Genomic DNA, 24,032 nt, shown 5'->3' on the forward strand with positions numbered 1-24,032 from the left:
ATAAGATTTATGAATTCTACCTCCTTTGAGGAAAAGCTTAATTCTAGGAAAAATGGAATTTCCACGACTTTTTTAAAACCCTCTATATTTGTATCCAGATTTTTTAAAATTAAATTTTTTTCCAGAATTTTTTTAAAATATCTGAACTTTTTTTTAATTTTGAAAATTAAATTCCATAATTTTTTAAAGGACAAAACTTAGGTACAATTCTTTAGATACTTTTTGTGTGGTTCTTAACTAAAAATACATCTTTTTTGGAGTAACAAACTTTAAGAAAATTATGGATTTAAAGAAATCATGATGAATTTAGTTAAGAACCATACGAAAAGCACATAAGGAATTGTACGTAAGTTTTTTCCTTTTTTAAAATCTTTTTAATCGAAAAAAATCTTAATAGTTTTTTTTCTAATTTTTAAAATTTCAATTTTTCTATTTTTTATATTTCATAAAAAATCTTAATATTTTTTCTGAATTTTTTAAAAATTATTTTTCGATTTTTTAAATTTTTTGAATATTTTTATGATTTTTTATTTTTTAAAATTTATTTTTAAATATTTTAAAAATAAAATCTGATGTGGAAATATTTATTTACACGTTGCCAATTAAAAATAATAAAAAATGAAATTAAAATGCCAAATCAGCGCCACGTAAGCGAATTTGCTGGGTTGGATGAGGAAATGGTGTTTTCTGGAGAGAAAAAAAATGTTTTACAAGGATGCAAATCAAACCGAAATTTTTACAGGGGCGAAAACCGAAAATAGCCTATATTACAGTTGTGAAAAACACTATTAACCTTATTATTTTTGACTCCTTAACCAGTGCCCGGGGCACTGGTTAACATTACCCTTAAAATAAATAGTATCGTTTAAAGTTTTTACACACGTGTTAAAAAATATAGTGATTGGAGAATAAAGAGAATAATTTTGATATAAGTCTAGTTCAGTTGATAAAAATATTGCATAATATATACAAAGATGTGGGTACCTCGACACCCAACTTCTCCGCATTTAAAATGCGTAAGTTCCGTATGTTTTGAAAGTAGTGCATATAAGGATACATTTGGAAAGATGTGATTAATATTTAGTGTATATAAGGGTACAATTGGAAAGATGTAATTAATATTTCATTGAAAATCAAAAGTGACATTCCTTTTAAAACATTATTTTTCCTAAACCAGTACTCATTTTAAAACATAATGAGTACTTAGACCATCTCCAATGGGAGGGTCTTAAACATTTAAGACCCGGTACCTATTAGGTACCCCTGTTGAGGTGAATTTTTTTCAAGGTCTTATAAGACCCGGGGTCTTATTTAAGACCACCAACTTTAAGCGGGGCTCGCACGCTTTTAATATTAAAAAATTCAAATGTAGTGGCATAAAGTTATTGATAGTTAATTAGTGAGTCTCATTTAAGAACTTTGAGTGAGATCAGTGTTGGAGGGATTGAGTACTTATTAAGTACTGCTATTAAAAATTATAAATGAGTGATGTGTACGCGTGAGACCCATTTAAGAACTCAAAACGAGTGTCTCCATTGTGGATACTCTTATACACTTATTGTGATCTTTTTTTTTTAGAAGTTAAAATATAATATATTGAACTCCAAATACGTGATATTTCTGGCACAAGGAGTGCTTAGAAGAAACTCGGACAAGGAGTATCAAATTACAATTAAAATTGTCAAAACAAAACAAAAGAGGAACAACACAATGAAATTACACCATGATCACCAAACAAACAAGAGGAGTTTAAGCCACCACGAATGATAGCTTAAAGCAAAATTGAAGCGATTTGCTTTCAGCGCTACATAAGAATGAAAAAAAAATTAAATTGATTGTGAAGAAAAAATGAAAAAAAAAAAGAGTTGGATTAAAAGAAAAATCAGTGTGTCATAGTATTCAATAAAGGTCACTCAAGTTAAAAGAGCAAATTTTCAACCAAATTATTTTAGACTAAGTGACGAAAAATATAGAAAATTAAAACATCGTTTGATGTAAAACAAAGATAAGAGAAATAGAAAATATAGATGTATTTGACACTCGATGCTTTAATATTGTGAGTTAATTTTTGAAAACATATGATTGTATGATCGAATAAGTTTGGTATAATGGTTTAGTTGACTTAATTGTTAACTCGTATTTTAATAAATTTACTCGGCTAGACTCGTAGAGAACTTATGAAATTTGGGTAAACTCTATGAAACTCCCCCAAAACATTTGTAATATAATTTTTATCTTTTTCTTCATCTTGGTTTTTACATCCGCTTAGTTTATCATTTGCTAATTTGATTTTGTTCGTACCAATTGTTTACTTTATAATTCATGTGGAATTCTAAATAATTAATGCATTTGATTGTATCGTATCAATAAGGGTGCGTTTGTTTTGGATTTTTTTCAAAAAAAAAATATTTTTATAAAAAAACACACACACACACTTTTGTCTTTTTGAGTGTTTGTTTAGGATTTTTATAAACAACATTTTACATAGAAATTTTCTAAAATGTAAACCTATTAGGATAATTTTTTCCCAAAATCTATCTTTTTCAAAAAATATGGATGTAACACGTAAAATAGTTAAAAAGATATTAAAACAAACAGAAATAACTTTAGATTTTTTTTTTAATATCTAAAAGAATCTCTAAATTTTTCTAACACTAAATCTATTTTTTTTAAATGCTAATGGAGCGTTTTTTTTTTAAATCTCTTGATTTTTCTAACCCAAAACCAACAGGCTCTCTTTGTTTGTTTACTATCATAAATCATTTTTTAAGATTTTAAGTTCTTACACTTGAGTTTCTTGTTTTTAAAAGAAAACAAAATAGACTAAATCTATTTTTTTTTAAATGCTAATGGAGCGTTTGTTTTTAAATCTCTTGATTTTTCTAACCCAAAACAAACATGCTCTCTTTGTTTGTTTACTATCATAAATCATTTTTTAAGATTTTAAATTCTTGTTTTTAGAAGAAAAAAAAAAAAGATTTCGAGAAAGCTACTAGAAATAGCTTTTCGTTTTGAGGATAAAAATGTTTTTTTTTAACAAAATTAATTTTTTTTAAATCCGAAACAAACACTAATTTATATTTTGAAGCGAAGTTTGCAATTTTCAAATTATATAATTTGAATCATATCGTTTCCCTTTCGACCCCCTCCTGTATTAATTCTCCGTTTCATAGATAGGAAGAAAAAAAAAACTCTTCAAATTTATAGTCCATAAACTATTTTCTCGTTTAACATAATAGAATCTTAAATATTCTTATATATACATGAACATGTTCCCAATAAACGAACACTCCCTCACCGACTTTATCTTCTTTCTCTCCACACTCCTCCAAAACAGTGACGGATCTTAGTAGAGACCCATGGGTGCCATGGCATCCCTTGAGTTTTCAATATATACCATATTAAGCATATTATTTTAGTAAGTTTTCAGTTGTCACAACGGTAAGCTAGTCCCCCAGCGGTCGCGAGTTCGACACTCACGCCATCTTGAAACTGATTTACATATATATTTTATGGTGGTTTGACACCCCCAATAAATTTACTCAAGATCCGCCGGTGATCCAAAAACACCTCGTTTTACACGAAAACACGATTTCCGGGTGTAAGTTAGTCATCAATGGACTCCATACATGTTATTTGTCATTAATGGACTCTATACATATTATTTTAGTTTGAATGCAAGTGTGACTCTAAAACCTTCCTCATTCGATTTCTACGCATTTTCGATTCAAGCACATCAGCATGGTTGTATTTGCGTTGTTTGAATGTATAATCCAAAAATTTGAAAAACTCAATTCACAATATATAATACAATATTTACATTAATATACCACTTTTTTTTTAAAAAAAAAATATTTGCACTTTTTAGTATATTGATGCTACTGTATATCCCCTCGTTGATTTGACATTTATAATTACACCTCCAATTGTGGATCCTCTTGTAAATGTGAAGGCAGACGTTGCAACTCTGGCTGCAAATCATTCTGGAAATGCCAAAGTCGAGGTTCTTCCTCCGACCGAGAATCCTTTTCAGCAATGCTAAAGTCAAGGTTTCACCTCCAGTCACATCTTGTATTGATTACCACATGTTGTATGTGATTAAAAAATGTTTACTTCAAGAGACAACGGCGTATGTTAAGGATTAGGCAAATAAGTTAGGATTTATTATTATCATTTCAAAGTTAGATAATGGAGTGAATGACATTTAACACTTTGATATGCATAGATGTGAAGGAGAAGGTCCGTATATCGAATAATATAAGTTATTGAAGCGTAAAATTTCAGCATCAATGAAACGTGATTGTTTGTTTAAATTGAGATCTATTTATTGAGTGTTGGTGTGTGACGACTCAACTATCGAAGTTGGGGACAAAGAACACAGTCATGAGACAACTCGGTCATTCCATTATCACGCAAAAAGAATTTTGAACACAACATTAAAGACTGTGAAAACTTTGAAGATTGTCTCATATCAAGGATAAAAATTAAAGAAATGCTAACAAATGTTCTTATAGTGTTTGATAAAAAATTTAAAATATAAATATCTTTTAAAATTTGTGTATTCAATACATTAAAATTTGAAATATTAAAATACAATTTTTTCTACATAAAAATTATTAATTGTTTTTATTTTAAAATACTTAACATGTCTCTTAAAACATTGGTTAGTAAGACCTAAAAAAATATAGGAACGCGTCTTACGATTAGAGATCATGAAAACATATCTTTTGAATTTCATTTACTTAACATATCTTTTTAACTAAACATCATTAAATTTTTGGCATGTAAAAATAATTATCACGGAGATTTTCAAAGTTAATCTCATATCTTTCATCCCTTTGAATATCCAAATCTAAAGCATAAGAATTGAGATTTTATCAAGCTAGCATTGCAATAATTATCAATAATACCATTTTGTCCCCAAAAAAGGAGTGGTTATCGAACAAAAGAGCCCATCGAACCCTCCAAAGCTTTGGTTTCTTCATCACCTCTCTCTCTCTCTCTCTCTCTAACCCATTTTGGTTTCTTCAACAAACACAAATAACAACAATAATCGAAAAACAAAGAGGGCTTTTCAGAGTTAGATCTAGGGTTCCAATCGATTCAAAAACTGGATTATTGATTGGAGAAGTCGAACATGGATTCAAATTCCCATGGTAATCTCGACGAGCAGATTTCTCAGCTCATGCAGTGCAAACCCTTGTCCGAGCAAGAGGTGAATCTAATTTCCTTAATCCTTTCATTTTTATCCACATTTTTCACTCGCGGATCTGTTTTACATTGATTCTTCTAGAGTTTAGCTCGATTTGTGAATTGATCTGTTGCATTTTGTACCGAAAATTGATTTTATATTCTTGTTTCGTGAAAATCTGGATTGTTTTTTTCGAAATTGAATGGCGCATTTTGTTGCATATTCTATCAGATTTGGGGAATTTTTTTTCAGTGATTCTAGGTTTTGAATTCATTTTTTGGTGAAAGTTTGTTACTTTCTGATCTAAGAGATTTTTTTATGATTGATGTTGTGATTTCTGTATTTAAGGAGTGGATATGTGATTTCCGAGAGTTACTTGAAAAGGAGAAAAGGAATCCTTCTTTATATTTGGGTGTTATGCATTGCAAAGGATTTTTTTTTTTCCTTCTTCAGATTGAGCTTGTATGACTTCGTAGAAGCAGGGTGATTGGGTTGTTACTTGAGTTTTTCGCCAGCTTTATTTGGGAGGGTACTAACTACTAAGTGCCATGGAATGAACCCTTCATGTTAACCTTGTTCGATGAAACACATGACTGCCGTTAAGAGAGTTAGATACGCGTTGGCATCGAGTTTCTCGAAGAAGTTTAGTGTTTTATGAAACTGTAATCCCTGAGTTAAGGTTACAACCAAAAAAAAAGTTCTATTGCTATTGTTTTGCTGCATGGACAATCTGTGAATATTTCAAAATAGTGGGCGGTTAGTGGCAAAATTATTTTGTCCCGTTTAGTAGTGGAAGCTTTCCGCAAGGAGAAATGCCAAAAAAAGCTGGTTCCTTGGGCTCGGGTATATTTTTAATAACTGAAAAATCTCTACTATAGTCATGCACCCCTTAAAACATCTGCAGTAGTTAAGCTAAATATTTCGCTTTTGGTTATTTTATTTTTGTGCATTGTATTATTGGGGTGGGTTCACTGCTTAGGTGTTGTGGGTTTGGATTGATTTCTTTTTGTAGAGTAGTTAATAGCGTCGGACCGCATTGTTATGTTGCCAATGTGGGGCTGAGATGCTTCTTCCCACTTTGAAATCCCTGTCTGCATCGCATTTTTGCACTGCATAGTTCACAATAGAGATCGAGACACAAAAAATCACACCTATATTGCAGCAGCAGTTCTGAACAGGGGCAGTCCTTGTTTTTTCCACCCCTTTTAGAATTGTCTATAATTTTTAACAGGAGGATTTTTGTGTTAACAGACTATTGCGAAACCCCCTTTTAATGGAAGCCCCAATCTCTGTTTCCAGGTCTTTGCTTTTCCGTCTCTGTATGCACAACTTGGTTGTTTGCAACTTTCTCTTTCACATAGTTCTGTACTTTTCGACAAGCGATAGCGTGCACCATCCTTTTTAGCCTTGGTACTCCTTGTCTGTAATTTTGAGTCTAGACCGTGACTTTTGATTATTGATGACGAGTTTGTCTTCTTTTTATTTATTTATAAATTTTTAAGCATTTATACCTTTGTAGTATAACTTTTTAATCTCTTATCCCACTATCCCGCAACAGTATTATTAGGATGGCTGCTTTGCGCCTCTATGTAGGATTGGCAACAATGCTTTTTGGGTATAAATTGAAACTAAACCAATTAATTGGTCTAAATCTGTTCTGTTCTGGTTGATTCAATTGATTTTTAGGCAAACCACCTTTTTTTAAAGTTAAAAAGCAGCAAATTGGCTATACCAATTTTTTTAAATAGGAACATTATGTGTATGCGTATATGTTTTTAAGAGAGTTAGGATTAATTGACACTAGTGTGAGACTTGTGCATTTACATCGTTAAAATACTAAATTCAATAATATAATTGTTGAAGCTGAAATATTTTTTTGGTGATTATACATATGGAGTTTTCTAGACTCATTTACAAAAAGTTGAAAATTTATTAAGTGGCGTGGATATTCACTCCCTCTCCAGCCAGGTACAAACACCAAGTGAAGAAGTGTCGCTGCACCACTAAAAGTCTACATATATGCTTATGACCATGCTCTCAATCAACGGAAGTGCACTTTGACTCATTGAACTAGAATACGACGAGTTTGGCTCGGTTTCATAAATGAACACTATAAACCAACTATGATACTCTGATATCAAAGAATAAATACAAGCATAACTAAACACTGTTTTGTTTAGTTTTCATGGTTTGGGTTCTAGACTGATTTCTTTTGATTATGGATAATCGGCTATTATGCTACCTTGAGATGGTTAAAATCCGTAGAAATTATAAAAGTTTTCAATTTTACTCTACCTTTTTACTTTATTTGAGACTGTATTCTATTTCCCCAAAAAGCAGTTTCATAGTCTAGGATATTTGTTGTCTTGTATTTGATTGATTCTCTTCTACCCCTCTCCTCTGAAAAAGGCTTTCGCCATCGAGACAATGCGGTTCTTTTACATTTCGTTATCCAACTCTGGCTTCACTCATATATGCAGGTTAGGGTCTTGTGTGATAAGGCAAAAGAGATTTTGATGGAAGAAAGCAATGTTCAGGTATGTTAGTCTATTTTTTATGTTAGCATGTTCTATATATTAGTGTTCATCAGTATGGGTAGTTTTGTGCCTTGGTTTCTTATCTTTCCCCCGCCCCCGCCCCCGCCCTACTCAAATTGTGTACATCACTATTGTCGGTTCAATATTTGTTTGGTCTGCACGGTACCGTCCATATATGATTTTGATTTTCTTTCGTAAGACTGAAAAAACTAAATATTATTTCATTTGACAAAAATTGCAGCCTGTAAAAAGTCCTGTTACAATATGCGGTGATATTCACGGGCAATTCCACGATCTGGCAGAGCTTTTCCGCATCGGAGGGAAGGTATTTTTCCTCACAGTTAGCTTTATATTTAACATTTATTTGCTAAATTGATGAAAAACTTGTTAGATGTATAAAGTAGAAAATGAAAAATACTTGGAAAAATCAGTAAATGCCATGCATAATTGTTGTAGAAAGGCCTTCAGTTTTTCAAAGTTTCACTACAGTTTAGTCATTTCAAGCTCCACTAGCTAGATGATGTTCAAGTTTGGAAATTTAATAGCAGCATTAAATATAATTTCCCCCAAATTGCCCTTCTAGTGTAAAACATTCATTTAATTGATACTAATGTCCTGCAATCATGTGACACCAATGTTCAAAATTATTTGTTCAGTGGAGTTTTCTTTTCCTTGTGTTTTTGTATCATAATAGATGTCCATTAGATATTTTAGGTCCCGCTCACTGCGATCAGATCTGATTCAACTTTTTGATGCAGCAGCTCCTCACAAAGTCTTGTTTTTAGTTTAGAAACTTCCTCCATTGTTTTTTTTTTTTTTGTTGAAACAGCCAAACTAGCCCACCGAAATTGGCACCGGGGATAATCGAACCTGAGACCTCCTCCAGTGTTATCAGAAGCCTTTCATACTGTCCATTTGTCTTGTTTTATTATAAATTTTAGAACTTATGTCCTATGTATTTATTTTGGAACTGGTATTTTTTGGCCCACTGTTTTTAGCATATGGCATTACTTGTATTTAATATTTATACATGTTTTCTTGCTTCAACTTGAAATATGACATCTAGTGATCAAATACTAATTTCTGGTAAACCTTTTTGTTGGCAGTGTCCAGATACTAATTACTTGTTTATGGGAGATTACGTCGATCGTGGCTATTATTCTGTCGAAACTGTAACGGTGAGTATGAAGTATTATGCTTTACTTTTGTTTGTTTGTCAGTATATTTTCACACGTCTTTGTGGGAGTTTTAACTAGGGTGTTCTAGCGAAATCTCTTAAGGATTTGTATCTCAAGCCAGTAGTTTGATATCTGTTCAGCAGAGATAATAAACTACTTGGTCTTCTGTAGTTGCTTGCTGTTGCGAAAATTTATGTTTTCTGGTCCTTCAGCACTACTATTTGTTTCCTTGTGATATATTCGTGCATTAAAGATGGTGGATTACCATTTGTTTATTCAATTCACCATGCTGGTGGGAATTATTGCAGTATTTTTTTTTTTATATGTCACTACATAATTGAAGCAGTTGTGTTTATGCACCATGCGATCCAAAATGAAGAGAGCAAATGATTTTGTTGTGTTTGTGGATGCTATCATGTCCTCAGATCTCATGGGATACTGTAGTATTTATTTCCTAGTGTCAGAAATGTCATTTATGACATTCAATATGATGTGTGGTACAACTTGATAGCTTTTATTTTTCGAATTGCATATTTTTGATGGTGTTTATTTTGCTTCCAAATGATGCTTCTTTTGCAAGTAATTTTTTTGGCACTAATTACTTCATCATGCAGCTTTTGGTCTCCCTTAAAGTGCGTTATCGTCAGCGTATCACTATTTTGAGGGGAAATCATGAAAGTCGCCAGGTCTGTTCTTGTTTTTATCATGCAAACTTTCTGACTATAGTGAATTAAAAGATGAGATTAAAATCCTAATTATGTCCTCAGAGACAATGTAAGCATTGGTTGAGTTCTTGGCAAACACAATTTCTATCATCACTACCGGAAAGTTACTATTGCCCGCAAATGAACGCCTTCCCTCATTTCAGACGAACTTTTTCCGAGGACCAAATTATGTTTGTCCCGAAGCATTGTACCACTGAATTTGATAAAATAATTATAGATTCAGATTTCAGACTTATTACTTTAAATGGCTGAAATTAGTTATAATACAGAGTAAAACTTGACTTCCTACTTCAGTAGTTTGTTAAGTTATTTTATATGTTTTAGCTTTGAACAGTAATGAATGATATTGACTTTGTGCTGCAGATTACCCAAGTTTATGGATTCTATGACGAGTGCCTACGGAAGTAAGTACCTGCTAAATTCACCTTTTCAGGATGCCTTTGTTTCAGATAACTTTGATATTAATTATCACTGTCTTCTATTTTTTTTTTTTTTTGAAAGACACTGTCTTCTTCTATTTGAATGCTTATATTCGAATAATTTCGTGAATGCGAGTCCTTTATTCCTTATCAGCATTTAAGCACTATCATTAATGTGCATTCTTTTCCTATTGTTATATGTTTCAGAGTTACTTAAATTTTTTGTTAACGATGTATGGAGAAGACTTGTAATAGCACCAATGAGGAGGACGTACTAGATGGGGGGATAGTCCAATAGTTAGAGATAGATGGAAACCAATGAAAACTATAGGTTAAATCATTAACAGAGATTTGGATTTAAATGGTATATCATCAAATTTATGTTCATGATAGGTCGTGTTTCTGTATGTGTGTTGATGCGTTATCTATTGTTTTGTAGTTGAAGATCCTTTTGTTTTCCCTTTTTTTTAAAGATTTTTAATTTGGCTCACTTTTTGTACTAATAATAAAAAAGAAAATGCTGCATAGGTTTTTATTGCAGTTTGGTTTTACTATCAAGATTGAAAAGCTGAGATTTGATTCATGGATCAACAGGAAATGACGACATTACTGACTTAAGTAGTACAACAACAACAACAGTAGCTGTTAGCTAAGCCTTTTCCTGCTAGATAGGGTCAACAGTACATACGTTGTAATTTTCTGTTATGTGTTAAGTTCAAAAGTAGACCATTTATCTCTTAAGTAGTAACTAACAATTAGTATAAGTAACTAAGACATATTACTTGCTTTCATGACTGACCATGTCAAATTTGCACGTTCAGTGTTAATGTTATTTACAATGAGCAAACATATACTTCGTTAAAGGAATTTGCATCCTCTCGTTTTACTTATATGTCATGTTAAAAAGAAGAAGAAATATAAGCAAATTCAGTGGACCATACAAAAATAGTGCTGGGTTTTATCTTTTACTATGGTTGCTTTTAATCACGTTGTTACATCAATGTCAAGTTTCAAGTTGTAGTATATAGTTATAAAATATATTGATTTTTTTCTTTAATGATCTTTGATTTAGAATTTTTTTTATTACTGATTTAATTTTTTTATTATATCGCTAATTGGGCTGTTTACTTCATTTTAACTTGTTTACTATGGTATCGTTCATTTTCTTCTGTTTGATATTAGTTTTATTCATATATATATATATATATATATATATATATATATATATATATATATTTCATTTTAGAACTTTCATATTTGAAGTTGTGCAATCCTTTGTCAATGAATATTCTTCGTATTTGGTTTGCAGGTATGGCAGTGCCAATGTTTGGAAGATGTTTACTGATTTGTTTGACTACTTCCCATTGACAGCATTGGTCAGTATGCTTTTACTAAATTTTAGAAAGAACTATATGATATTTTGTTTGCTTCTTATTGGAGTTTTTAGCATGTTGGTTAGATTGTGATCATTCTGCAATCTTCTTTTTAGTTGTTTCTAGTTACCTGTGTTTCTTGTTTCTTCCTGAAAATGTACTTTCTTGATACTTCTTATATTGCTCTTTAAACATCACGATGCAGTTCGTATAATACAGAGTTTCCTGGGTTTTCAATAAATAATGTTTCTGAAGTGACATATTCTTCACTTTTGCAGGTTGAATCTGAAATATTCTGTCTTCATGGTGGGTTGTCCCCATCCATTGAAACCCTTGACAACATCCGTAATTTTGATCGTGTGCAAGAAGTTCCTCATGAGGGACCCATGTGTGATCTTCTATGGTCTGATCCGGATGATCGCTGTGGTTGGGGTATCTCTCCTAGAGGTGCTGGATATACCTTCGGCCAGGTAATTAGTTCACCGTGTATAAACCTTGTATTGATCTTGCATGTTATCATTAGTTTTTGTTGATTGTGTGTGTATTGCTTTCATAGGATATATCAGAGCAGTTTAACCATACCAATAATTTGAAGCTGATTGCCAGAGCTCACCAGCTGGTTATGGAAGGATATAACTGGGGTCATGTAAATACTTGATTCCCACTTGGTTTGTTATTGTTTTCGTCTGTGGTGATAGATGGCTGATTCATAGTGCTTCATTGCAGGAGCAAAAGGTGGTTACCATATTCAGTGCTCCTAATTACTGTTATCGCTGTGGGAACATGGCATCCATCCTTGAAGTTGATGACTGCAAAGGACACACATTCATTCAGGTTGAGCTTATATTCTTTTAATTCTTACTCAAACTACTTGTCACTTGGTATTTTAAGCTTGTCATTAATGTTTGTTAGATGAAATTATTTGTCTTAATTTTTAATCCCAGTTTGAGCCAGCACCAAGGAGGGGAGAGCCAGATGTAACCAGAAGAACCCCTGACTACTTCCTATGATACGATTTTGGTTGAGTTGCTTTTGCCAACAACTTGTGCAGTAATGTACAAGCTCATATACCAGTTGAAACCAGAGCTGTGAATCAGATTGATCCTTATTTTCTAAGTTAGGCTTCACTGGATGTGTTATTTACCTGAATTATAATTGAATCTTTGCAAGGGAGAAGCTGAGGAGCAGGTGATGCTTTTGTGGGCATGTATACCATTCCAGCATGCAATGTATCAATTTGAATGTTTCTCCAAATTTTCCTTTATAACTCTGTTGACTTTCTTTTTTCATTTTAGGATTATCGTTAATGGGGATGGGTTTATGTAGATGGACAATGCTTTGACATATCTTTTAATGGGTGTTTTATGATTTTTTTTTTAACCAGTCTTGTGTAGTCTTGTTTTCTTTGTTTTGCTTGAAATGAATTTTATTTTTTCAAAACTTATTTAGTGCAACATTTTGGTTATTTATAGACATGTATGTCATTCCACAAAGTTAGACAAAATTTACACGACTGATTTGGATAGTTGTAGCCGGAGTTAAACTAAAACTAGTGGAGCATAATTTGTAACAGTCATGCTTAAATTCTTAAAAGTCATTCCTTAGAAGTTACTATCGATTACCAAAACCAGGTGTATATACCAAAATCAGATTAATTTGCAATACTAAATTGATCAGTGTTGTCTCAGATTGATATCCGATTGCGTTGTAATCATATAGATCGGATTAAGTTTTATATCTGCTGTCTGAACTTAACACAACCCTCTCCTTTTATCTAGGGATCGGGACCGGTTATGCATAGCAAAGCTAATTATAGGCAGTATCATCCAAATGCATTATAATGTTAATTCAAATAAAATAGCAAAACTAGTATTTTTATTTTTGAGAACAATTTGTATAATTAAAACCTAATCATCATACTCAAAAATCAAATTCCTTATTAGAAGACATGGAGTATACTTATCTTTTTGACAAAGTTGTGAACAATCAATCTTCTCTTGATATGTAAGCTGAGCTAGCCTGCATTCAATCTTGATACGAGCACGTGAATTCTGTGCAGTGGTTTCACGTTTCTTCCCATATCTTTAGCAAACAACGTAAGTACGTACGTGACTCATTATCATTACAAATTTGAAAGAATTTTCTAGTATCCATATTATCATATTTGAAAAGGGGAACTCCCCTATAAAACAGAAACAGAGGTATACGAATTTTCTAGTATTCATATTATCATATCCAACACAATGCATATGCAAGACAGATGTTCAGGTATATTTTTCTATTAGACAGTGTTTCCATGAGATGTATGTGCATTTTACATACCTGGAATTCAAAATTCCACATGTGTTGAATCCTCTAAACGCGTTTAACCAGGTTCAAGCATGGCTAAGTTAACCGTTCTAATGTTTTTTGTGCCTTCTCATAATAACCACCCGAATTCTAATTTTCAAAAACAGAAAAAGAAACATGTAGAAGAAATTCACTGATAGGTTTTGGCAATTGAAAAATTGTTGGTGGGTCTAAGATATTTGATGCCTTGACCGAATCTATAAAGTTTGACCCTGTTATTCGAATATTTTTCTTCTTGTATTTTTTGTTGCAAAAGATTTTTTTATAATCAATGTTCTCTAAAAATATCATTTTCAATAGAATTATTGAAAGCGGGTTAATAAGAAATTTATCTATATAGTACTAACTACCACTAAAAATAATTAGTACCCCTAAAAAATGGTGTCCTGGGTTGTCACCCCTCCTGCCAATCCTCAGGGCCATCCTTGCCTTTGATAAGGTCATTCAGTTTCTGTATTTGAAAGTGGTAAGGTCATTCAGTTGCAGGCTCTTGGTGACTTGTTTTTTTTTTTTTTTGGAGAGGTTGTTTTGGCATATATGAAACTGTAAAAATAGAATTTAGAAACTAACATTAGATCAAATAGATAGGATGAAACAATGAAATTCAAAAGATGATAATTTTGATCCAAAAAAAACTGTAGGGACTTGTTTTTCGGTTTTATTATGTGCGTCTTTTTTACCTGTGGTCGTGGTATAATGAATTATTTACATGATCGATATGAATATATGATACCTTGCAGCTATGGAGAACTTGCAACAGGAGATGACATTATTGAGCTTTTCGAGCATAATAATCTAACCGAAGTGCCATTGAGATGTCAAGTAAGGAGTATTTAGGCAGTTTTTTTATTAGACTTTTAAGGTCGATATGATTAAAGTCAAAACATATTCAATGATCTAACGATTATAATTGATTGACAATATAAAAGTATTTACACTGTCGAAATACATAAATTCCATTCATATATGCATGAAATGACTAATAAAAGTATAACATTTGTGTTGAGTTATTATGCCTAACATAGTGTATCACTAGAGTTGTGTGTAATGTTGTTTCTTGTATAAAAGTGTATAATTACATGTCACCAGGTAACTTCTGTCCAAGTGTTATAGGCTTAAATGCAGCCAACACCACAGAAACTTTACATGCAAGAAATCCCATCATTCCAACTATGATATCTTTTGGTGTTAAGAACACTTCAACATCATCTCCTGAGCTATACTTCACTAGAAATACAGCAAACCCTAAAGCCAATGCCACACTTACTATAGGACCCTTCAATCCTTTAAACAATGCATCGGTTCCTCCTTTGTTGCTTGTGATTAATTTTGAACCTGGCAATCCGTCCACATACCTCTGCAACAATAGCAGATACAAGAAGCCTCCAATCCCACCAACAAAGAAAGCGAACCCGGTATTTTCACCAGCTGAGAGGGAAGCAATTGATGTGCCGAAAAATATCAGCACAGCATCATAAAATAGCAATGAGAATTTCAAATTTGTGTATTCCTCCATGCTTTCTTCCTTTGAGATCACAGGAGTTGGGAGCAATGTACTGTCATAAAGTTCTTTTTTGAACAAACTTATAGGATCCGTCCCTTCAAGCTGAGTCACAAGGTTAGGTCTTAATTCCAACATGGATAGATCAGTTCCTTCACCAAGCAATGCATCCTCAATTCGAAATTCGTATTGGAATCCGGTGTACGGCGCTACCTCTTTTTCTGGCAATGATGGTTGCCATTCAGAATTAATGACTATTAAGGAGATATTTCCTAGTCGCCATTGACCTGACCTTAGAGGAAGAAGAAGAGTATTGTTAAATAGATAAACTCAATTGATGAAACCAACATTAATTTTTCAAGCTTCATCAAGGCCTTATGTTTGATGGAGTGTCAGATATAGAAATTTAAAGTTTTGGAGGTAATACTCTTAAAATATAGGCAAAATTACACAATTAGTCCCTTAACTTTATTTTAGGTAACACTTTCGTCCTTTATCTTTTTTTTGTCACGATTTAGTCCTTTATGTTATAAAATGACAATATCTTATCATTTTTTATGAGATGTTTTTCAAAGAAATTTGATTTTATATGCGTGTATGATGAAGATTTACGTTTGCCTATGAGTTTGATGATTTTTTTTTGGAGTTTTTGATTATTTTTTTCATAAAAAAGGATAACTATGTTGTTATTTTATAACATAAAGGACTAAATTGTGACAAAAAAAAGATAAAGGACGAAAGTGTTACCTAAAATAAAGTTAAGGGACTAATTGTGTAATTTTGCCTAAAATATATAATATAAGTTGGGACAGCTAATATATGATGGAATCCTAGTGGGGGTAATGACATTGATATGCCTCTGGTGGAATTATACAATGCTTTTAAAACCAAAAATGTTATTTGAACATCTATTTGGGACAACAAAATTCAACAACTATTTAAATTATTAACGCAATTCACATACATGCTTATTGTAGTTCAATGAGTAGTTAGTGGTGATAACAAGATTGGAAAACTTATTAACCATCAAATGATCTTAACTAACCATGAATTCGAATATTATTAACCATGATTTCAGGTGTTCCAACTATATGTAGATTTGAACACTGGAAGATCAAGGTTAATCACGTTTAAATTTGTGGTTAGTTAAGTTTAGTAGATAAGTTTTTAGTTGCAACACCCAATATATCTATTGACCAAATGTAACACTTCTTTTACCATTTGTGCAAACTCTGTTAACAGTTTAGAAAGTTGTCGAATTTAGTTGCCTCAAGTTGATGCTCGTGCAACATTTCTGTTTAAAAACTAGAATGTGATCCAAACTACGGGAATATAATTTCACACAGTACTTGAAATTTTTTGAGGGAAGACAGATGTAAAATGAAGGGACTTCAAAATTGAAGGTCAAGGATGATGTCTACTGAATCTTAATTACTCCAAAAAAAATATAAACCAGAATAACTTACCCGAATCAACACCGACCCAAATAGCCTCAATTCTTGCAATTTTTGGACCCTCAAAAATGAATTCATCAATGGAACCTCTTTGGAAATGAAGTATATCCCCTGATTCTGTAGAATGATTGGTCATCAAACTCACTGGTATTCTTTTCAATATGGAATTTCCATCTTCGTCTATCAAGCATAGGAGAATTCCAGCATTGAAGTCACTTATATTTGAGCCATATAAGTTGCTGGTAACCAACTTGACCCTGAATAAAGATTTGGTTTTATCCTCCTTGAGGGAAGATAAAGTATTTTCTAATGATGTATCTGTGAATACTTTCACGTCAGAGGCTGGCAAAACAACTGATGGTCTGGTATAACTCTGAAAATCTGTACAAACTAGTTAGCTATGAATTATCGACACAAGCACGGACACCAGACATGAGACTGATTACATATAACAAATGACTTTTGGTGAAATTAATGAACAAAAAAAAGTACTTTATTTGGTCCAAAATATTTACTCCAAGAAGCATGGAACTGATCAATTCTGCCATCTACCAAGACCATGCTAATATAAACCGGCTAGGTTCAAGCTTTTGAGTGCATAATTTTAAAGCAAACAAAAAAAAGTATTCTTCCAAAGTATTGAGCACATGTTTGGATTGACAATGTGTTCGGCGAAACCACGGTGGCACGGTTATCTTTTCAAACTCTAAATTGTAACTTTTGTAATACGGTAGTCTACTGTGATTCTGTCAAAGTCACTAAGATAAGCAAGTATAAATTTTGTACTTTTACATAAACTAAGTTGTAGATACACAAATCAGATGACACAAACAACAACTTTGACACCCAAAACTAACCAACTATAATCATTAAATACTCACCACTCTGAAATATTTAACATACCACTTGCTAGGCCTGCCAATAATAACTACAAACAACTTTAAAAAGAGTAGGTTTCTTTCAAAAATAAAATATGTGAGGGTGACCAATACTTTTAACAAAAACAAATGACATAATTCATATAGTTATGGTAATTGAAGTTTCATAATCATCATATATGCCATATATATGCAAACAGAAAATCAGGATAAAGTGTTAAACCAAATCAGCCATGACCATGATTTTACAACCAGCTTGTAAATTACTCCCAAATTGCTTAAAAAGCTTCCTTCCAATAAAAAACCTTCAAAAAATTTAATTATATATATATTTTTTTCTCTCCAATTCATAGCATAATACCACAAAAAATTCATATATTAAAATCAATCAATCCCAAAATAAAGAGAACAGTTAAAATCCATCTAAGTGAAGCCAAAAATTAAAAGTTAAGATTTTTAATAGATTAATGAAGAAATTGAGAAGTGGGGTTACCTTGAAAATTAGTATCAGAGAATTTGGAATGAATAGAAAAGCGAAAATGTCTTGAACTTGAAATTCTTCTAGAAGAGGTTATGTGTGTTGTTGTTGTATTCCTTTTGAAAGCACGATTGTGAATGAGTGAAGTTGAAGGAATCATAGTCTTGACAGGAATTGTCTCCATAGCTATTGCTCTGAACCTTCTTCCCCAAACGTACGAATTGAATTGAAGAAAAGGAACAAAATTCAGAATTTGGAACCTTCTACAGAATAGTAAATACTTGTAATATATACGTTCTGTTTCGAAACTCGAACAACAAGCGTTTGTAGTCCAACGGTTAGGATAATTGCCTTCCAAGCAATAGACCCGGGTTCGACTCCCGGCAAACGCATATTTCATTTTTGCATATATGGTTATATTTTTTTCGTTGGTTGTTATATTTATCGAATTCATATTCTTTTGAATAATTCGTTTTTTATGGAGCTTATCAATCATTTGTGTTCAGTTGGATGATTCATTTGTTGATCAAGTTTTTTGGAAAAATATATATAAAAGAGTTTATAACAAATTTGAGACACAATGATATGTTTAAACTATAATGGGATACGGATCCATAAATTTTTTAAAGTGGGGTTAAAATTATATACTATAAATATATATTTTTTGGTTAAGTGAGCTCACACATTTTAAACGTATAGAAGTGAAGTGTCTGGGATTCGAACTCCAACCATGCATATATTAAGCAATGTCTCTACCAACTGAGTTTAACTCACAGAGACATATACTATAAATATTTAGGCTAAATTATGTTTTTGATCCCTTAACTATTCAATTAATATCGCTTTAGTCCCTTAATTAAAATTTGTTTTATTTTGGTATATTAACTTCTCTTTGTCAAACATTTTGGTCATTTTCATTAGTTTTAATTCAAAAACGTTAGGTTTTCTTCAAGAATTTTTCTCGGATTTTTGTTGTTCAAGGTTGATGGAGATGATATGAAGATGAAGAATAGGAGAAGAAGAAGAAAAAAAATCTAACGTTTTTGAATTAAAACTAACAGAAAGGAGCACAAGGTGTAAGGAGAGAAAGTTAAGATACTAAAATAAATTAAATTTTAATTAAGGGACCAAAGCGATACTAATTAAATAGTTAGGGGACCAAAAATGCAATCTAACCAAATATTTATTAAATAGTATGTATTAATATTTATATAAAAAATACAATAGTATATAAGTGATAAAACAATGACATTTTTATCATTCAATCAATATTGGAGATTACAATTTTTTACCATTGTGTATCCGAAAATGGAAGTCATATTAATATATATAGATTATAATCGTTCTCTATGTATCTTCATGTTTTAAATGTTTTGTAGTATTGTTTCATAAGTGCATTCATATGATATGAAGTTACAGTAAAATTATTTGTTGCATTAGTGTGTGGTTCAAACCTGTAAAATTTATCTACTCGACACTTACGTGAATGTTTCCATTTAGTTTTCTGATATAAAAAAAAGGTGAAGTAATATTTTTTACATTTTTTTTTTTGGTCAGGAATATTTTTTACATTTATAACACCATATAAAATATATCTCTATGTTTTTTTTTTGAAGTAAAAATATATCTCTATGTTGATCATCAGACAATTATTAAAAACATCATCCCCATGTGTTTAAGTATATGATTATTCAGAGAGTTGATAAAAGATTAACTTTAATGGTCTAATTTTCACGTGGTGGAAGCAATGCATTTATCTAAGTGGGGTCAAAACATTTTTAAATGTGGAGTCCAATCAGCTTGGCCTTAGATCCATGCCTGACTATAGCAAAATGTATTGTTCATTTTTTTAGAGTTAAATATGTTTTTTTTATATATATTTAAAATTTTATTTTTAGTCTGTATAAAATAAAATTACAATTTTTTTGTTCTGTAAAATTTTTCGTCAGCATTTTTAATCTTTATAAATTTTTCATCAACTTTTTTAGCTGTTGGAAAATTTTCCGTTGATATTTTTAATTCCGAGGTGTTAAAAGAAAATGTTACATGGTATGGACTAAAAAGTGTTATTTTAATTATGAATATTTATAGAAAACAAAAGCATATTTAACCCTTCTAATAAGAAACCATTTTATCTATAGTTATCATATTTTTTAAATTCATTTTCATAAATGCTTGTTGAAAATTTATTCAAAATGACTCCATCTAACAGGCACACACATATATGATTTATCTACTGATGTTTTTTCTTATTATTTGAAACTAATTTCTATGGTGGAACATCTCAATAACATGCTCACAAGTTTGGCCTATCAATCTTGATGACATAAGATCAGAAAACACATGCAGTTTTGCCCTTGCTTTATTATGATATGAAATGGTTGAACTTGAGAGTTTGATGTTTGGAACAACCATTGTCCCCAAACATTAAGGACAATTATGGTTATGGTTATGGTGATAAGACGTGAACGCAAAGAACATGTGGAGAACAAACAACATATATATATATATATATATATCATTCATTGACTCACTCAACTTGAGAAGCTTCCACTATTAGCTTGCTTGCACCGTACTTCTGACTATCTTCTTCTTCACCAATCAACAACCGACACTTCAACACTAACCCATGGCATAACCTAAATTTAGTCTTTAAATTTATTTCATTTCATTCTCAAGATAATGTTCTTAATATAAATCAGACTAAAATAACAAAATACAAGAACTAGCATAAGCCTTTTTTGTACGATCAAAAGCAATTTTTTGACAAAATGTTGGAATTTAATTGTGTAACAAAAATCATAAATACAAATTATATAATATCAACATATTGTTAGGTCGGATGTTGTAATCAAGGTTTAAACTTCAATCCTTCCATTTGTATGTGCGAGTTTCAATGATTATTTATCATATCGTTTATCTACCAACAAAAAAATGAATATCAATGTATTGAAATATAGAAAAGAACAACGTACTCTAAAATTATTATGAAGATAGTCAATAAGATCTTAAGAGTAAATATGAGAGGATGACTATTCTCATTCTCATTGTTGCTTCTAGATTTTTAAGTTTAAGACAAAGACCTCTCATAGATATTGGATACTTTACACCAATAATATGGTAAAAAAAAAAATATTGGATGACTTTTTTTTTTACATGAAAATCAACATAATTCTGCCCCATATCAGGGAGCAAGTTTGACGAAAAAGTTGAAAAATTATTATAAGGTTTGACGAAATTAAAGCCTAAATTGAATGACTTTCCCTACTATTCCTAGAGCATCACATGTATGTAGTGCACGTTATATATTTACTATTAAATTAAATTACAGTTTTTCAATAATCACCTTACATTTATACGTTAAAGTTTTAAAAAAAATTATACATGCCTTTGCCTTGCTGTGTTGGGTATGAGATGTGTACAAGCATCATATAAACGTGTGAGTCAGATAGACACCAATAATTGCAAATATCTTACTATAATCTTATTCTATTCTATTCTATTCACCTTAGACATTGGAATTGGAATGGAATATATATCATCAAAATAATGCTTTAAATTTCCAACTTCTAAGGCCAAATTCACAAAAATCCAACATGGGTGCTTATGATTCTGATTCCCTTCACTCTTCAACACAAAACTCTTATCATCAACATCTTCTAAACCAAAGAGAAGAAGAAGATCCAAACCCCAAAACCAAATCACAAAAAAAACTAGCACTTCTCCCTCTAATCTTTCTCATCTACTTTGAGGTATCTGGTGGACCTTATGGTGAAGAAGCAACAGTAAGTGCTGCAGGTCCACTTTTTGCAATTCTTGGATTTATAATTTTCCCATTTATTTGGAGTATCCCAGAAGCTCTTTTAACTGCAGAATTAGCTACAACTTTCCCAGGAAATGGTGGATTTGTTATTTGGGCTAATGAAGCTTTTGGTCCATTTTGGGGTTCTCTTATGGGATATTGGAAATTTTTTTGTGGTGTCATAAATTTAGCATCTTACCCAATTCTATGTATAGATTATCTCAAAGTTGTGATTCCTGTTTTGTCTTCAGGTTTACCTCGTATTGTGTCAGTTTTTGTCTCAACTTCTTTGTTGTCTTTTTTGAATTATTCCGGTTTAGCTATAGTTGGTTATACTGCAGTTGGTTTAGGTGTTATTTCCCTTTTACCCTTTGTGTTAATGTCTTTGATTTCAGTGCCTAAAATTGATCCTAGTAGATGGTTAAGTTTAGGACAAGAGGGTGTGGAAAAAGATTGGACGCTTTTTTTCAATACTATTTTTTGGAACTTGAATTTTTGGGATAGTGCTAGTACTTTAGCTGGTGAAGTTGAAGAGCCACATAAGACTTTTCCAAAAGCTTTGTTATTTGCTGGATTGTTAACTTGTTTGGGTTATATAATTCCTTTGTTGGCTACTACTGGTGCTATGCCACTTGATCAAGAAGTTTGGGTTGGTGGGTATTTTGCACATGTGGCTGGTTTGATTGCTGGGAATTGGTTGAAATATTGGATGGAAATTGGTGCTGTGTTGTCAATTATTGGATTATTTGAAGCTCAATTAAGTAGTGCTGCATATCAACTTTTAGGTATGTCTGACTTGGGATTCATACCAAAAATATTTGGTGAAAGGTCAAAGTTGTTTAACACACCTTGGATGGCAATTTTGATTTCAACAATAATATCACTTGGTATGTCTTTTTTTAGTTTTACAGAGATTATATCCACTGTTAATTTTTTGTATAGTTTAGGGATGCTTTTGGAGTTTGCTTCTTTCCTTAAGTTGAGGAAAAAATTCCCTACAATGAAAAGACCTTATAAGGTTCCACTTGGATTCTTTGGTTTGATTGTAATGTGTTTTGTTCCATCTGCGCTGTTGGTTTATGTGATGACTGTTGCTACCAAAATTGTATTTGTGGCTAGTACTTTCTTAACATTCTTAGGGATAGTGTTGTATTATTTCATGAATCTTTGTAAGTCTAAGAGGTGGATTGAATTCAGTGGAGTAGGAGATAAATTGGATGAAGATGAAGATGAAGATATTATTATATAGAAGAAGTTAGGTATGTTTGCTTGCTGCAATTGCTGAGCGAAGCAAACTATGTAACATACTTATTTGGGGTTGAATCAATCTTTGTAAATAATAAATAATATATGTATATTTTTCTGTAGGAGAAATTGGAATCTCCTCTTAATCACTAGTGATTTGTCGTTCAATCGTCTATAGATTCCTTGAAATATTATTTTATTATTAATGGGGACTTCAAGAATCAAGATCCCAACTTTGGGTTATTATTTATTTATTAAATAAATAAAAAAGTGTATCGAGAGACAAGTTGGATTCCAACCACAGATTCACCCGTAGGGATTAAATTCTTTCAATACTTCAATTCTTTATTAAAAAAAAAATCAGGATTTCTTTGTCGGTTAGATAATCAAATATCTAAAATGAGGGCCATGAGACGTTTGGCCATCAAATAGTTTATCTTTCCCTTTCATCATAACTATTTTTAAAATCACAAGTAAAACAATGTGACTGATATATACTACATTAAATATCGAGTAGATTCATTCTCCTTGAAAGCTATGCTAGCAAATTTGATCCAAATAACAATTCGATAGAGGTCGATGAAGGTGGCCTTCAGTAATAGAGGAGGATGGCATGATAACACAAACATTAATACCAAGTGAATGTAAACATATGCTCAAGCACAACCATGTCTACCACCAAATGTAACACAAGTGATTGGTGTGTAAGCCCCAATATCAGTGACGGCGTTTCGAGTCCCGGCGTTGGAGGACCAGCTATATATTTTTTTCTTCCGGTAACTACAATGTTAAATAGAGTTAGAGTTCCTCCTACGTTGCATACCACCTTACTGGCTGACGAGTGACAACAACCCAACTAATACAGCAGTGACATAACTTAGTGCCTAAACATTTATGATCCA

The 24,032-nt window shown here is 31.8% G+C and overlaps 3 protein-coding genes and 1 non-coding gene across 4 annotated transcripts; 3 read left to right on the forward strand and 1 right to left on the reverse strand.

Moving 5' to 3' along the window:
- Window positions 1-4,896: 4,896 nt before the first annotated feature.
- On the forward strand, window positions 4,897-12,806 carry LOC11426573 (serine/threonine-protein phosphatase PP2A-4 catalytic subunit). The gene is made up of 11 exons (XM_003629655.4): window positions 4,897-5,215; window positions 7,672-7,728; window positions 7,970-8,053; window positions 8,835-8,906; window positions 9,521-9,592; window positions 9,995-10,035; window positions 11,360-11,426; window positions 11,702-11,893; window positions 11,980-12,069; window positions 12,150-12,257; window positions 12,368-12,806. The coding sequence occupies exons 1-11, from the start codon at window positions 5,138-5,140 to the stop codon at window positions 12,431-12,433; spliced, it is 927 nt and encodes a 308-aa protein (XP_003629703.1). The 5' UTR covers window positions 4,897-5,137; the 3' UTR covers window positions 12,434-12,806.
- Window positions 12,807-14,682: 1,876 nt separating this feature from the next.
- LOC11426574 (uncharacterized) lies at window positions 14,683-18,329 on the reverse strand. Its single transcript, XM_003629657.4, has 3 exons — window positions 18,099-18,329; window positions 16,740-17,108; window positions 14,683-15,560 (listed from the first exon to the last, which is right to left on the reverse strand). The coding sequence occupies exons 1-3, from the start codon at window positions 18,265-18,267 to the stop codon at window positions 14,848-14,850; spliced, it is 1,251 nt and encodes a 416-aa protein (XP_003629705.2). The 5' UTR covers window positions 18,268-18,329; the 3' UTR covers window positions 14,683-14,847.
- A 74-nt stretch (window positions 18,330-18,403) lies between these two features.
- TRNAG-UCC (transfer RNA glycine (anticodon UCC)) lies at window positions 18,404-18,475 on the forward strand. The gene has a single exon. It is a non-coding gene; the product is annotated as a tRNA-Gly (tRNA).
- Window positions 18,476-21,517: 3,042 nt separating this feature from the next.
- LOC11412906 (probable polyamine transporter At3g13620) lies at window positions 21,518-23,298 on the forward strand. The gene has a single exon (XM_003629658.4). The coding sequence runs from the start codon at window positions 21,680-21,682 to the stop codon at window positions 23,132-23,134; it is 1,455 nt and encodes a 484-aa protein (XP_003629706.1). The 5' UTR covers window positions 21,518-21,679; the 3' UTR covers window positions 23,135-23,298.
- The last annotated feature ends 734 nt before the right edge of the window (window positions 23,299-24,032 follow it).

This window comes from Medicago truncatula, chromosome 8 (assembly GCF_003473485.1).
Source record: "Medicago truncatula cultivar Jemalong A17 chromosome 8, MtrunA17r5.0-ANR, whole genome shotgun sequence".
NCBI classification, from domain to species: Eukaryota; Viridiplantae; Streptophyta; class Magnoliopsida; order Fabales; family Fabaceae; genus Medicago; species Medicago truncatula.

Excerpts from the sequence above, each read along its gene's own strand:
- LOC11426573 (XM_003629655.4), top strand. The coding sequence starts at position 5,138 with ATGGATTCAAATTCCCATGGTAATCTCGACGAGCAGATTTCTCAGCTC. Across the intron at positions 9,593-9,994 it reads GAAATCATGAAAGTCGCCAG|ATTACCCAAGTTTATGGATT; the intron begins GTCTGTTCTTGT and ends TTTGTGCTGCAG. Across the intron at positions 11,894-11,979 it reads CTGGATATACCTTCGGCCAG|GATATATCAGAGCAGTTTAA; the intron begins GTAATTAGTTCA and ends TTGCTTTCATAG.
- LOC11426574 (XM_003629657.4), bottom strand. The coding sequence starts at position 18,267 with ATGGAGACAATTCCTGTCAAGACTATGATTCCTTCAACTTCACTCATT. Across the intron at positions 17,109-18,098 it reads CTCTGATACTAATTTTCAAG|ATTTTCAGAGTTATACCAGA; the intron begins GTAACCCCACTT and ends TAGTTTGTACAG. Across the intron at positions 15,561-16,739 it reads TTGGGTCGGTGTTGATTCGG|GTCAATGGCGACTAGGAAAT; the intron begins GTAAGTTATTCT and ends CTCTAAGGTCAG.
- LOC11412906 (XM_003629658.4), top strand. The coding sequence starts at position 21,680 with ATGGGTGCTTATGATTCTGATTCCCTTCACTCTTCAACACAAAACTCT.